The sequence below is a fragment of the Monodelphis domestica genome, chromosome 6 (assembly GCF_027887165.1).
Source record: "Monodelphis domestica isolate mMonDom1 chromosome 6, mMonDom1.pri, whole genome shotgun sequence".
In the NCBI taxonomy this organism is placed as follows: domain Eukaryota; kingdom Metazoa; phylum Chordata; class Mammalia; order Didelphimorphia; family Didelphidae; genus Monodelphis; species Monodelphis domestica.
The window spans coordinates 252,318,664-252,334,181 of NC_077232.1; the positions used below are offsets into that span (position 1 = coordinate 252,318,664).

The 15,518-nt window shown below is 43.6% G+C and overlaps 1 protein-coding gene across 12 annotated transcripts in view; it reads left to right on the top strand.

Annotated features, from left to right (window-relative positions):
* Positions 1-4,285: 4,285 nt before the first annotated feature.
* Positions 4,286-15,518, top strand: part of LEF1 (lymphoid enhancer binding factor 1) — a 176,618-nt gene continuing 165,385 nt past the window's right edge. The window contains exons 1-4 of one of the 12 annotated variants that reach the window (XM_007495821.3): positions 4,286-4,694; positions 5,167-6,113; positions 9,233-9,299; positions 11,144-11,280. In XM_007495821.3, coding sequence (XP_007495883.1) covers positions 5,895-6,113; positions 9,233-9,299; positions 11,144-11,280 — 423 coding nt within the window. In that variant the 5' untranslated portion in view covers positions 4,286-4,694; positions 5,167-5,894. Of the gene's footprint in view, positions 4,932-5,166; positions 6,114-9,232; positions 9,300-11,143; positions 11,281-15,518 lie in introns of all 12 variants that reach the window. The other 11 variants (XM_056803101.1, XM_056803102.1, XM_007495820.3 and 8 more) reach the window with 11 other exon arrangements.

The following is a 15,518-nucleotide window of genomic DNA, read 5'->3' on the forward strand; positions in this document are numbered from 1 at the left end:
TTGGAGACCGTGGGAGGGAGTCGGAAAGAAGAGGGATTTAGCCACCTGGTCCGTCGAGTCCCCCATTTATCAGTACCCGCTTTCACTGCCATCATTTAGGTTTCAGCTCCTGACCCGGCAACCTGGAGATGATTTGCCTAAACCTTTCTTTCGTTTTCCAAAATGCCATGTACGGTTTCCCCCGGGGATGAGTTCGAAACAAGGCTTGTGGATAGGACAGGTAGAGCGCGTATCCAAAAGCCGGTTAGACCGCCCTCTGACTCGAAGATTCCTTTGCAGGTTCCCCTCCCTCCCCCTTCCATCCATCCTCTAACTCCTCTTTATTCTTGGCCAATGGTTGACAAGGTTTTCTTTCTTGTACCGGGACCAGGCTCGCCCGCTGAGCTCTCCTGGTCCAGAATGACTGCCAGGAACACCTTTTCATTCTGCTAGCTAGATCTTGCGAATCGAACCTTGAGATAACGCTTCGGGTCCTCATCTCGAGACTGTTGGATGGGAAAATCCTTGACGACCTGCCTGCGGGGCTAACATTGGTTTCTTAAGAATTGGTGAGTGGGGCGCACTCAGCGCTCACACGCACACACGTGTTAGGAATGGGGATGGGGAGGGGAGAAGGTTCAGAAGCTCGATTTCACTACATGGCAATTGCTTTCCCAGACAATAAAAGGGATCCCGAGGTGGCAGGGAACAGTTCAATCCCATCAGCTGCAACATTTACATGGAGGAATGATGCAGTTCGCCGTCAATCTAATTCAATTATATTGAGTTTTCCATGGGAGCTCCCAGAAGTTTTTAAGTTCCCGAGCGAGGGCTAGAGCGTAGGTGTACGTCGAGGGCTGGGGGACCTAGTCTTCTGGACAAAAATGGCCATTCTCTTCCTTTCCGTTCTCTCTCCAATCTTCCCTCCCTCTCTCCAGTCAAATCTGGCGTCGGAGTCAAGGTTTGCCGCGTCTCTCCTGCGGTAAATTCTGTCGTTTTCCTTTAGCCCTTCCATCGCCCCTCCTTAGGCCACCCCCACCTTCCTTTCTGCTCCCACCAAAATCGTAACTGGGAAAAATTCCAGCCCACATAAACTAAACTGGAGAAGGGAGATTGACTCAGGTCGATGGAGGTGGAGAGCTGGATAAAGGGGACACCGTTTTTCTCCCTTTAATTAAGGTTTATTTTCTTCAGACACATCTGGCAGCGAAATCACTGTGTTTATTTTCGAATGGTCTCCCCCACCCCCGATTGAAGACTACCTCGGTAGCACGTTAGGAGTGTGTACACGCCTCGACTTCCCCTCTGATGGAGAGTTTTGGCAATCTCGGTCCCCACCAGAAAGCCAGCCCCTGCCTGGGCTGGAGGAAGTGTTGTTGGCTTCCCCCCACTCTAAACCCAAACAAACAAGCTAAAGGAATCAGAGGGAAATACCGCCTCCGCCACCACCCAACCCCGAGCAATTGTTTCACGGTCGAAATTCAAATGCATCGAAACGCCCTCTGAAACCCACATCCTGGAGAGGAGAAGCGGCAGCATCTAACTTCTTTGCCACCCGCTCTAGTCAAAAGAAACAAGCCCACTGAGTGCGAGGAGGGGATACTGGCGTCCCAGCACCATCTCCTGATTTGTGATCCAAATCTCAGTGATTACATGGGACGCCTGCATGCTAATTGCAGTCCTACACACTAATCGCTAACGCAATTAGTATAGCCCTGTGACAGAAACTTCCCCGCTAGAGCCTAGCAAACAAACCATTAGGGAGAACGGAAATCATCTTCCGGGCTTTGCCTCGCCCCTCCTCTCCCTCCCTCCCTCCCTCGGCCCTGGGAAAGACGGAACGTACATAGAAATATCACCTGGTTGCCCACCTCCTTTTTTAGGCCATGTCTACCGAAGCCACTTCAAACAGCGACAACGACAGCAAGTCTCCAACGATATCCCCAAACTGTCTTGTCCTTTGTAAAGTAAAAAGGAACAAAACATTTTGGATCCCCAAAGAGCCTGGTTAGTTTCGTTAGAAATCATGTTTGCAAAGACTACTAGTAAGATAAAACACCAAATGGAACCGCCTTTCCTCTGGCTACAAATGGGTCCTCATTAGGTCGTTTCCCCTCATAATGACTATTCTTGAAACTCCCATCTTCTCTCAGCCCTCTCCCGATCATTTCGACCAAATGAGTAGTGGAGTCCAAACAATTAACAGGAAGGGGAAAATGGGATTCGAATTAGGTTTATCACTTAAACAGAAACAGTAGCCATTTGACTTCCTCAGCTTTCAGGACACCTCTGCCCCAATACACACACGCAGGTACACAGCTTAATTTGGCTACTTAATTTCACTTGCACCGTCTCTTTTTTGCCTATTTATTTCAGAAAGGGAACATCTTTCGGTGGCTGTTTTCGAACCGAATTGTCCATTTTCTTTGCCTCCTGATTATTATGAAAGTAATTAATTTGCCTCCCGTGTTTTCTCATATTTCTTTAAAACTATCCGACGACATTATTACTCCTGATCCTATCTAGGGTACAGAGCTATCAAGTATGCTAATCTTCAAGGAAGCCTAAGACCTCCATACTCCCTCCCCTTTAAAAAAAAAAGACAAGAAAAGGAAAAAATGGATTTCTCTCCAAGTCTTTAGCATTAGTTTACTGATATACTGTAGCAGGATTTTGTTTTTGTTTTTCCTCTAAGGAATAAAATTGTCAGCTGTTCAAAGCGGATTGAATTTCCTTCATTTCCTTCCCCCTCTGCTACTCCTTTTATCCTTATCCCAAACTCCCCATATATTACTAATAATGTATCTGCTAAACATGCATTATTCATGGAAAAATAAACTCTTTCAAATGTTTTCATTTTTTAAAAGTCGTTTGCCTGCTAAAATCCCATGCCCCCCAAAGTAGTTGCCATTGGGAGAAGTTTTTGAATATACATAGTGCTGTCATTCATGATACACGGTTTAGGATAGCCAACTGCCCAATTAACAGTTTTGTGTTATTTGCCCCCCTGGGGGAAAGATGAGGAATCTTTGTACAGTTGTTTTCATATAACATAACCAAATCTTATTTTTCAGCTCAAGGAGATACTATGGCTTGGGGTCTTATAGATGTCTACTGGTGGCAGTAAGGTAACTGAGGTATTCCTTTAGCAAAGCTGAAATCTGGGGAAAGTAGCCAAATATAATGGCTTTCTGAAATTAATTGTGCTTTCTAACCTCAGTTTCCCTTAAACTCCAGAAAGATAATCATTATAATACTTCATTCAACAAAACAGTTCCCAAAGCAATATGCTTACTCTTATACTCTTACACAGTGCCAGGAAAATGGTAGGGGAGTAGAGGACATTTGAGGTTGAATTCTGAAATTTTTTTTTCTTGCCTGCAAGGCAGATTGCTGCCTTCTCTTCACCTTATTCTCCCTGCTTGTCCATCTACCGATCTTGCATTCTGACATATGCCACTTACAGTCAGCCTGTGTGTATCTTCCTGCATCTTCCTCCCCTTTTCCCTTGCTTTGTGTATAAATATATTTGATGCCCATACTCTTTCGAGCTCTGGTGTGTGTACCAGGGCATCCAAAGGACATCTGCCTAAAATGCCTGTGGAACAAAAGTGATGAAAGAATGATTATTTTAATTGTAATTAAGATGTTCAACTTTCTCTTATTAGTGTTTCTGTTTCTCCTTGACTCAATTTCCCCCAGAGAACTCTCAAAGTCAGGAAGTTTGTTACTCTATAGTACCCCATTTATATGTTTTTACAGTCCCACATCCTTATTGCACACACACACATCATATACATATAGATGTGTGTGCACATCCTAATGTGAATCTATATTGTTCCATATACATACACACCCCTGCAAATGTGTGTATGTGTATATTTGTATGTGCACATATATAATGCACTTATACCTGTAGCTCTCTTCTCCTTCCCCGTTTCTTTTCTCCCTTATTAGTTAGGCAATGATTTCTGTGTGGTTACATTTCCCCATTTTCTCCTTTCTGCCTATCCCCCATCCCCCCCATCCCCTTCTTTCAGAGCATCTATCAATGTGGTGTCAATCAGAGCAGCGGCTTCTCTTTCATCTTCCCTCTCCCCCTTTTGAGAGAGGGGGGGGCATTTATAAGGAGAAGACGAGTGGGTTGGGGACATGTAAGAAAGGTTAGATGTTAAACCAGAGGAGCAACACCGCCCCCCCATTTTCAACTTCACGTAAGCATATCTACTCTTTGAGGGACAGAAGGAGCAGCCACGAGCTCCTTCCCTCCCTGTCCAAGTTGCCTAATCTTTCTCCCCCGAAGACACACACACACACACACACACACACACACACACACACACTCGGAGGACTCGTCCTACAGGCTCTGAGAAAAGAAAAAAAAAAAACCCTCAATCACCACCTCCTTCCCCCCCCCCCTCCACCCCTCTTAAGCCGCCAGCCAAGGAAAGAAAGAGGCGGGGGAGTCGAGGGGGGAGGGGGTGTCCAGGAGGGAGGAGGAGGAGATCCGACGCTTGTGGATAGCTTTTCAGCGCCGGAGAGGCGAGGGAGGTGGAGAAGCGGCCGGGAGTCGCAGCCGCTCACCTGCAGAGAAGGGCGAAGAGGAGTAACCCGCAGAGCCCTAACCGCCCCATAGCCTCCCCCTGATCCCAGGGCTCTGAGGACTCCACCAGAGGCGCCGGGACTAGGCTCTACAGTCCTTGCTCTCAGCAGGAGTCAGTTTCCCCCTCCCCCCTCCTACCCTTAACCCCCTCCCCTCCGCGCGCCCCCTTGGCTCCAGGAGTAGCGGAGGGGTTTAGCTCCTACTTGCTTTGACAGAGACTGCAGTCCCAGCTAAAGGGTGGCGAGCAAGCGATCCCGAGAGCGAGAGAATTAAGGCTGGAGAGAAACTTGAGTAGGAAACAAAGACGAGTTTGGCTTGTGTCTGAGACTAGGCTTTTTTCCCCTTTTGTGTACGTGTGTTTGCGTGTGTGTGAGTGACTGAGTGAGAGAGAGAGAGAGAGAGAGAGAGAGAGAGAGCAATGTTTTGATTCCTTGCGCCCCCCGGCTCTCCACACCTCCGGTGGCACAAACTTTATTCTTGGCAAACTTTTCTCTATCCCTCCCTCCCTCCCTCCTTTCTGCCCTCCTTCCTCCCTCTCCCTTCCTCTGGCCCTGAGTTCTGTCTTCTGCTTCCATCTCCTACAGATGAAATGGACTTCGAAATGCAAAGGCAAATAGAAAGAGAGGAGGAACAATAAGCTCGAAGGACACGCATCTTCTCCAGGTTACTGATCCTTTGCTACCAAGATACATGCCCATCTGCATCGATCTCCGTGCCAGGAAGTGGAAATTACATTATCCCTTGCCTCTCCTTGAAGCTTCACATCGTGGGAAAACGCGAACTCGGAGCCTTTCAGGCCAAGTCCGACACTCCCCGCCGAAAAGTCAACGACTCTAATAGCCACTTCGGTCCGGAAGACCCAGAAGATTGCTTCGAGGCCGACCTGCCTCTCCTCGGCACTTCTGGCCATCCCCCACCCCCTCACCCCTCGCCCCAACTTCCACTGGCAGACACAACAGAAGGCAGGCACTTGGGGTGGGGAAGCAAGAGCGAGCGCCTCACTTAGCAGAGGCGCGGAAGCGATCCGGGAAGGGAGCCTTTACCCTCGCACCCCTCCCAGCCCCTGCCGTTTTCCCTCCCGGACTTCTGGAGCTCGGCTCTCCTTTCTGGAGAGGGAGGCCCAGCCAAGGGGTCCGGGCCGGCCCTGAGTGAGGCTTGTCTCCATCCCATTCTGCCCTTGCACGGCAGCCACAAGTCTCCTTCCTCTTTTTTCTCCCTCCCACCCTCCCCAGCCCCTTTTTTGTGTGCTTTTGTTGGGTCGTCGCTGCCGCGCTCGCTCCCCCGGAGGAGAGGGGATTAAAGCCCAGCCGGAATGCCCCAGCTCTCGGGGGGAGGCGGCGGTGGAGGCGGCGGGGGGGACCCGGAGCTCTGCGCCACAGACGAGATGATCCCCTTCAAAGACGAGGGCGATCCACAAAAGGAAAAAATCTTCGCGGAGATTAGTCACCCCGAGGAGGAAGGGGACTTGGCCGACATCAAGTCCTCCCTGGTCAATGAATCCGAGATCATCCCAGCCAGCAACGGGCACGAGGTGAGCTCCCCACTCCCCGCAGCCTGGCAAGGCGCGAGGCTCGCTCGAGGGAGAAAGAAAAGAAAAGGAAATGGGTGTTTGTGGATCTGTATGCGAGTGTGAGAGGGGCCACAGATAATTAATTGGGCTGCTGAAGGTGTCATTTGTTGGTCGGACTCGGGGACTAGGGGGACGGAAAACGAGGCCATAAGTAAATGTTCTCGCTTTGTGTGCACAGGTGTGTGGTGTGGGGCGTGCAGGCAAACTGCTTCTGAAGTTGGTGGTTTTTCTGGGGCTCTTTGACATGGCCATCGAGGCTGTGCACGAGAAACGGCTTACTGCGGGTTTCCCAGGAGTTCTTGGGACTGGACCTAGAAGGAGAGAGTTCAGCCCTGGCTGGCTACTCTGGGCCTCTGTGTATTCATCTTGAATACGAGGAATTGGACTAAATGGCCTGAAAACCCTTTTAGCTCTCGATCTTTCTTTCTTTCCTTCCTTTCTCAGTGCAGGCGAGAGACTAAGAGAAAGAGGATGGGGCAAAAGAAGGGGGTGGGTGGTGGTTTACTTAGCAGTTTGAGGGAAAAGTTTTCTTTCAATGCGCACGTTTCATCTCTTTTGGTAGCTGGCTGCCCTAGTGCGTTAAACCACCAAAAAGCATTGGGGGGGGGGGGGGATGCTGGGGCGGGGAAAGGGGCGGAGAGGAAGGGCGGTGGGCTGCGGGCTGAGGCTGGGGCTGCCAGCTGTGGAACCAGTAGAGCAGGCGAGAGATGAGGCGAGGGAGGCCTGGGTGGGGGTAGCAGAGTGCACAAGCTGCTGCTTGGTGGGGGGGCTGAAGGGCGTGGGAGTGGGGGAAGAAGGGTGCCGCAGCTCAGAGCCTTAGCTGCCGACATCCCACTCGGCGGCAACAGCCACGGTAGCAGAAGCCCATCACTTGTGGTCCCGAAGAGTCTGCTGCAACGCAGACGTGGTGCCCACAAGGTCGCTGTCACTTCATTCACAGAATGTTGGCTTTTCCCAACTCCCACCCACCCAATCCCTCCCCCCACCCCATCACCTCTTACCCCTCCATCTCCCACCCCTTAGGGCTTGTATATTGCAATTTGGGCTCTTAAACCGAGAATCAGAAGCCCCAGCTCAAATGGAGATCGAGTCAGGCCTCTGCACTAAAGGAGTGGGAAAGGACACCCGGCTCTTTATCGGGTCTACTGGTTCTCCTCTGGACTCGCGCTCCTCCAGATAGCGCCAGTAACCCGAGTAGAGTAAATAGAGACACGTGGGTGCGTGAGAGAAAAAAGAAAGACAGGCTGGAGAGGGTGGGGGCGACTACTCCCTATCTCTTGGAAGAAAACCTACCAGATGTGTGTGGACGGCCGATAACTGGCCAGCTTAGTGCTGGGTTTGGGGAAGCCTCTGGATGGAGCCCCCGAACCATAACACTAATGCTTTCCTTCTAAAGACATCTAGGTCGGTGTCCTCATTCTTCACCACCAAGACTGAGTGTGGAGAGAGGCTCTAGTGAGATAGTGCCCTAAGAAAAAGCAGTATACCCCACATTTCCTCCATATCCTGAAGGAGGCTCAGGTAGAGCCTCAGTTAGAGGCTTGGAGAGGCAGGTCAGAAGAGAACTTCAGAATTCCTTTAGGGCCCAAGGTATGGCAGCGCATTTCCTCCCCAACGTGTGTGTTTGGAAAGAGGGCATCTTTACGCTTTTTAGTGGTCGTTTTTGTAGGGCTGGGTTAGCACTGGAGAAGCTCAAACTAAAACAAAAGCGGCAAGTGGTTTTCCAAACCCTAACTCTTAGGATTAGTAAAATAATGAGACAAATGTTGCGGCCTCAAATACTACTTCTCTTGCCTTTCTAAGTCTGAGAACGGGTAAAGAAGAGGGACGACTTTGTGTAGAAAAGAATCCAACATTGCACTTTGTAGTTGAAGTAGCTCATAAAAGATCATGATGGCAGATGGGAGAAAACTAATAGGCATTAAGGGGTGATGTTTGCACTTGTTTGGGGCTCTGGGGATGGTATGCTTGCCACACTCAAGATTTTGTAGCCCCCTGTAGATGCTCTTTAGTAGCTGTCAGGGGAATTTCCATCTTCAGCCTCCGACCAAGGGTGCTATTCCAGCTTCAAAGTGCACAAACAAAGAGAAACACACTCAGCCTAATAGTTGAGAAACTAAAGTGAAGTTTATTTGGGAAACAGAGTATTTGAAGTCTGATCTTAATAGGGTCCCCAGGGAAATTCTAACAAGGAACTCATCATCAGTCTGCTACTATGTCTGGGCTTTGTTAAGGTTTAAAATTTCATTTTCAAGATGAAAAATAAATTTTAAGATTCAATTCCACCAAATAAAAGATTCCAGTTCCAACCAGTTCTGTGAATGTGGGTGTGTGGAAGGAATATCAGGGCAAAAGGCTCTAAATCTTTGTAATTTAATGGAGTCTCCACATGGCTTTGAGATGGCTTCTTCAACATCATCCAGGTCAGAGCTCTATGCAGATTCTAACCAAATGATTAAATATATGCAGATGTACATATAACATATGTATCTTGTAATATACATATATATTTCACTTGTAGACACTATAAAAGTATCAGACAAATGCATGGCCAAAAATATATGATAGAAGGAAAGCATATCATGTGTGATATGAAAGAAGGGTTGAAAGGGACTTGAGAGGCCACCTCATTATTTTATAGATGAAGAAATTGAGTCTTGGGGAAGTTAAAGGATTTGCCCAAGCTCATCCATGTAGTAAACATGAGAAAGAAGAGTCGGACCCAAGGTCCTGGATCCAGAGTCAGTACTCTAAGTAGAATTGGTTTTCTTCTTTAATTTTTATAGGTACTCTACATTATTCCTCCTTATTATTCTTTCTTTGCAACTTACAATTAATATGGGGATTGACTTGTTTTGCCACTGACAATACTTAATCTGTACTGACTTTATTTCACATTCTTAAAAAAAATATTTTAAATCATTTTAAAAGCTCTTTGCCTCCTAGAAATATTACCACTATAAAAATAGATCCCTTTGGAGTTCTACCAACAATACTTCTCACTGTTTGTTCGGAAGTTAATTGCTAAATACTATAACATGATTCTTTTTCTTTTGGTGATATGGATGCCATGTGATTAGGTGGTCAGACAAGCACAAACTTCTCAGGAGTCATACCATGACAAGGGCAGAGATCATCCTGATGAAGGTAAGATTGCACTTGCTGCTGCTGTTGAATATTCTACTCAAATATCTTATTTTAAAATTGCATAGATAGTTTTAAAAATAATTAATAAAAATGAAAAAAAGAGGGGGTAGCTGGGTAGCTCAGTGGATTGAGAGCCAGGTCTAGAGATGGGAGGTCCTAGGTTCAAATTTGGCTTCAGACACTTCCCAGCTGTGTGACCCTGGGCAGGTCACTTAATCCCCATTGTCTAGCCCTTACCAGTCTTCTGCCTTGGAACCAATACGCAGCATTGATTCCAAGAGAAAGGTAAGGGTTTTTACTTAAAAAATGATAAAAAGTGACCAGATTATTTGGTTCTACAATTTGGAATTTTTATTTTGATAAACATATGACTAGTGGTAGACAGTTAAGTGACAAGCATATAGAGTAAGATTTCAACTATTAAAACATTTTTTTCTTCTCTCCCCACCATCTTCCTATGACCATCAACTTACATTTTGAATGTTTTAAGTTATAGGTATTTAAATGCATGATATGTATATGTTGTAGATGTATAGTAACTTTTCTTCTAAAATAAAAATTATGATAGATGGTCTATACCTTAGTTTTTCAATGGGGCCATTTCAGTGTTACTGTTATGGTTGGGATAAGAAAAGGTAATTTCATTCTGGTCCTTGTATCCCCAGTCTCTAGCACATAGTAGGCTCATAATCGATGTTTGCTGATAGATTAATTGATAGATAAATTTGGAAAGCTATAGCATTAAGTTTTGTATTTTCCAGGTCAGTCTTATAATTATGAAATACTGCTAACCCACCTGTGTGACCTGGGCCAACTCACTTAACTCCTGGGCCTCTGTTTCCTCCTCCCTAAAATGAGAGGGTTGTACTATGTGCTCTTTCAATGGTCTCTTCCAGCTCTAAATCCTTTGATCCTATAATCCTCTATGATCCATTTCTGGCATTTACTGTTTGTTTTGTTTTGTTTGGAAGTGGGGGTAGGCCAGTAGGGATAGATTCATAATACATATTTGATAGATTAATTTGAAGAGTTTCATAGGAGCTAATAGGTCCCAACAGTTGGTAGGTTCCCCTGTTGACCAGATTGCATTTCTGTTCTCCTTAATTACTTACAATTGGCATGACCAGGATGAATTGTTCCTACATGCAACACATCAGTCAGCAGAGGAAGCAAAACTGTCTGACTATATAATGCCATACTTTCTTCTAGGCCACAAAGTCAGTGGTCAGAGAGAAAAAAATCTCTGCAAACAGAACAATTTCAGATGTTTGCCATTGACAGAATGTTGGCGTTGCAGCAACATTAAGCCCCACAGAGTAGACCTTTTTATAAATTTAGATTCTTGCCCATATTTGTGAGTTACAATTCTCTTCCTGACAGTTTTTTCGTTTTTTTCCTTTTCTGATAACTAAGGTGATTTTTTTCTAAAGTGTCCCAAACATACAGGACCTAATGATAATGGCGATATGTCAAAAGAGATGATAGATGTTTATGTAGCTTTGTTCTCTCCAGTGCCTCTGTTGCCTTAGTCCATTCTGTCAAATTAAGTTGGATGGACAGAATTTATTTTTGAAAACACCAGTCTGTAGTTTAGGTAAATTGAACCATATGTTTTAAAAACATCTGTTTTCTAGCTAGGGTTTTTTTAGAGTGCAAGAACACAAATGCTGCCAGTTTAAAGCATATACATTAATAGTATAAAATCTTAATTAAAGTATTTTATAAACAGGTCCTTTCTGTAGGGTGAATATTTGCCTTATGACTATTGAGCTTCCAGATACAAAAATAAATGGACTTAGAAATAAAAAAAATCAATGGATCATTCATTGTTTACTTGTTTTTAGCAGGAAAACATCCAGATGGAGGATTATACAACAAGGGCCCATCTTACTCCAGTTATTCTGGGTATATAATGATGCCAAATATGAATAATGACCCTTACATGTCAAATGGATCTCTCTCTCCACCTATCCCTAGAACAGTAAGTAATTTATTTATTGGAAAACTTTTTTTTTCCTTAAAGATTCAAATTCTAGAGGTTGATTGTCTAAGTATTTGGTGGGGAAGAAAAGTTGAACATTTAATATTTGTACACCAGTTCTTAGATTGAATTGATGTATTCATAATTGCTGGACTTGCTAAAAATGGTGGTTTTGGTGAACATGACCCTTGTAGTATTCATTTTGGATTTTTTATTGGAGGTATCATCATATATCACAAGTGAATTCTGATTTTGTTGTGTATCAATTCTATCTTAATAAAAACATCCTCCCCCCCCAAAAAAAAGTACAAATCCACTGTGTTCTTTATACAGAAAGGAAATTTTTTTATTGAATCTTTCAGTTGTCTAACTATTGTGCAGCTTTCAATGTCCGACAGTTATCCAAAAAGAGCATAAGAAAGTAGGAATAATCAGAGATAGATAGAGTTATAACATGGGCATATTTTAGCTTTAAAAGGCACTATAGGTTTTTAAAAATTGTCAATAATCTTATCACTTTTCAGCTCTGTGATGAATTTTTGCTAGCTAGTGTATGAAAATGCTACATAGATGCTCCTTCTCTTTTAGGTAATAGATCGAATGCCACTTTGAAAAAGTTCTGAGTTGTGTTGGCGTAACTCATTAGAATGCCACATTGGCTTAGTTGTTGTGTGTGTTCTGTGTTCCAGGGAAGAGTGAATAAAACAATTCACTGGGCAGTAGAAAGACTGATTCGGGTAGCATCTGAATACTTGTCTTAAAAACAGAAATAGGATGGTCTTTTTTTATAGAGAGATAACATTACCGGCCTTTGAGAAGAACTCAGTTTTGAGTTGTTTCTCCTCTAGTGGTTGTGTGTTTGTGTTGGTCTATCTACCCTCCTTTACCCTTTGAATTGGAAGCACATAACAGGGGAGGTTTTTTTTTTTTTTAATCTGTGGTTCTGGGGGGGGAAAGGGAAAAGTAAGATTAGGTGACATGGCCCAAATACAGCATCTCAAACCTTAGTTACGCTATAGACAGAAGAGAGTGTTAAATCCAGGGACTCAAGAGGTATTTTAATAAATGTTTGTTGACTGATTGATAGGAAAAAGTTATTTTATTATTAAGGAGACCTATTTACTTCTTTGTATACATCTCATTATTGAACCAAAAAATTACCTAAGGTTGATTAAAATATCAACAACATTCATTTCGTGACAATAATTGTTTCTGATGGTTTTGGTTAACTTTTGTCCGTACCTCTGAAATATAATACATGGCATTTGCTCCCCACAACTAGATTTACATAAGTGCTGTGGATTAGAAAATCTTATGATTATTTCTACAAAATCTAGCAACCAGCTTTTGACATTTTACCTAATGACAAAAATCTATCATACTTTTAAAAGTAGTTTGGTCTTTAAGCAACTGATTTTATTGTTTTGATTGTGATTTGATCACAGGAAATGCTTAGAAGAATAGACACTGATTTCTCTTATTAAAAAAGAAATGTGATTCATTAATATAACCAAATTGGACTAGGCATTCTGATTCCTAATCGTAAGGTGTTTCGGACTTTCTCAAATATGCAAAAGAACTTATATTTGTCAAATGAAATAATTGGTAAATATAAGACATTAAGTTTAGTGTTTGTATGAGAGAATCTGTTTTGAATATAGCAACAAATGAAGTAATTTCTTATTTTTTTTTAGTTCTAGCATCTACATTGACTTAATCAAGAGCATACAAACAATATTTAGCATTGGCCTTTCCAAATAAGAGAAATATTTAGGATAACAATCTTATTCAGCATCCTAAATGATAACTTCCAATATTCTGACAGCATATATGTGTGTCTATATGTAAATATGCACATACATGACCATTAGAAAAATCTCATTCGTTCTTTTTTATGATTCTTAAAAAGTAAGGCTGACCTGACTGATTTTCCCTTTACATTTTATTAAAGGCTCCCAACTCAGGTTTTATGGTATTGATAAACAAGACCCAAGAAAACCCCCAAGCTTGAAAACAGTACTCTTCACCTTCCATTCTTCAGTTTAGCTCAGCAGAACTATTTGTTAGAGAAACTGCTTAAGGATTTTGATTATGGGGTGGCTAGGAGAAAAGCACTTGGGTAAACCTCAAATCATTTGTATAAATGTGAGTTGTTGTTCTGGCATTTATTTCAGGGGAGACACTGGTGATCAAATGAAAGCCCTGTATTTTCAGGGAATTGATTGAAACTTTGAAGTCATTCTGTTGAGCAGTTTTTTGCTTGGGGAAGACTTAATGGCAGAGTTGATATAAAGTGTGTTTGTGTGTGTGTGTGTGTGTGTGTGTGTGTGTGTGTGTGTGTCTTGATGGCATAAGACAGTTAAAGCTGTGGGTAGAAAGCATTTCCCTTTGCTGACATGGTTATCTTCTGCCCGCCATTTTTATTCTGCTACATTTTTGAACAGATTTCTCTTAGGCAATGTATTCTCATGGTACTCTGGAGTTTGCATAATTCCAGAAGCTGCTCAGGTCTAACCACAAGGCTATGTGTGTTTAGTTATGGAATATTTTTTAGTCCAACTGAACTGCAGTCTTTGCTTTTTAATGCTTAACAGCTGGGTTTTTCTTTTCCATTCTCTCTCTCTCTCTCTCTCTCTCTCTCTCTCTCTCTCTCTCTCTCTCTCTCTCTCTCTCTCTCTCATACGTACACACACACACACACACACACACACACACACACACACACACACAGATCAAAAACACTTTAGCAGGAAGACAACATCTCCGCCTTCCTCCTACTCATTCACTTCTGCCTTCCTGCTCCTTCACTGTGTTCTTAGCTGCCTTGAGTTTCCAACTGTTCCTAGAACCCTTACTCACTAGCTTCAGCTAAGTTCCCATCAGAGGTGTCAGAGATTGGGTGACCAACCATTTGTGTGAGCTTTTGGGTCTTGGGTGGCAACCACCCTGTAGCATCTCTGCCATTTGGTATTTGTATAACAAAGCAACCACTTGTTTACTGCATCTGTTGCCTGGAGGTGTCAGGATTGGAAACCTTCTCCCACCCCATTCAGAGCATCCTCAGTGATTTGTATTTATTGGCAGATGAATCAGAAAATGTCAATGATGGCTAACTAAGGTGGCAACTACTGAGGTACCCATAACTGAAAGACATTTCTTTAATTCTAAATACAATTGCCCTCCTTTCGGCACACACACACTTGAACACACACGAAAGAATCTAGTTTTGTTTGTTGCTTGGGTTTTGTTTTTTTCCTCCCCATCCCAGGATTTATGGAGACGAATTTTTACAAGATGTTTATGTGAAATCCAACAGAGGGGGAAATGAGTGGCTCTCACAAAAAGTTGAGATAATGTAGCCCCTAAGAAGAAACTGTTTTAAAAGACTCAGTAGGCATTAATGTGTCAATGCAGTAAAACTTTGAGTTTGGCTTAACAGAGCCTGAAAAGAAGATACAGAGGCTTCATTAAATGTTTTGAAACAGGAGCCTAGGCAAGTTTATTAGAAACACACTGCAAAAGTTTTCTGAATGCCAGTGGGTGAATTTGGTTTCAGCTTTGCTGACCTCACTGTGGTGAAAGTTGCCTTTAGGTTAATCAGGTATGGCTGTTTATTCATCGAAGTTGTCAAGCTTCCATTTGTCCCTTATAGCCACAAAGACTTAACACCTCCGAAGAGAAACACCTCATTTCTCTTCAGGTATATCGGGAGGGGGAAAGCCGGGGCAAAAGCTGCTGCTCAAATTCAGAGCCAAACCACACCAGCACCTGGGTCACGTGTCAGTGTTGCTAATTTAATCTGTCGCTTTTCTCTTGGTTGTTGGGAGATGAAGACGATCTCTGAATCAGATTTGTCGAAGGTGACATTTTGCATATTGCAAGAGTTTAGGGCATTTTTTTTCCTGATTGCTATCAAGATTATTGAGGGTTTCATCGCCCATTTCACTGTCACAGGACTTCTCCCTTAGGAGAATCGACATTTTAATTATGTGACAGATAGAATTCCTCTCGATAACGATAATTTTTCTTTAAGTTGTTCCCAATCTCACATCCTTTTAAAGGCAATTGAAACAAATCTTTGGGCAGTGCTGTGGTGGGTGCTCACATCTGAAAGTACCAAAGCACCTAGGGCAGATGACTGCCCTTTTTCAGGACCCAAGTGCCAAATACTACCACGTCTGAGGCAAATGTACCAACTGAAGGGTATGACTGGTAATGCAGCCAAGACGCAGCTCATT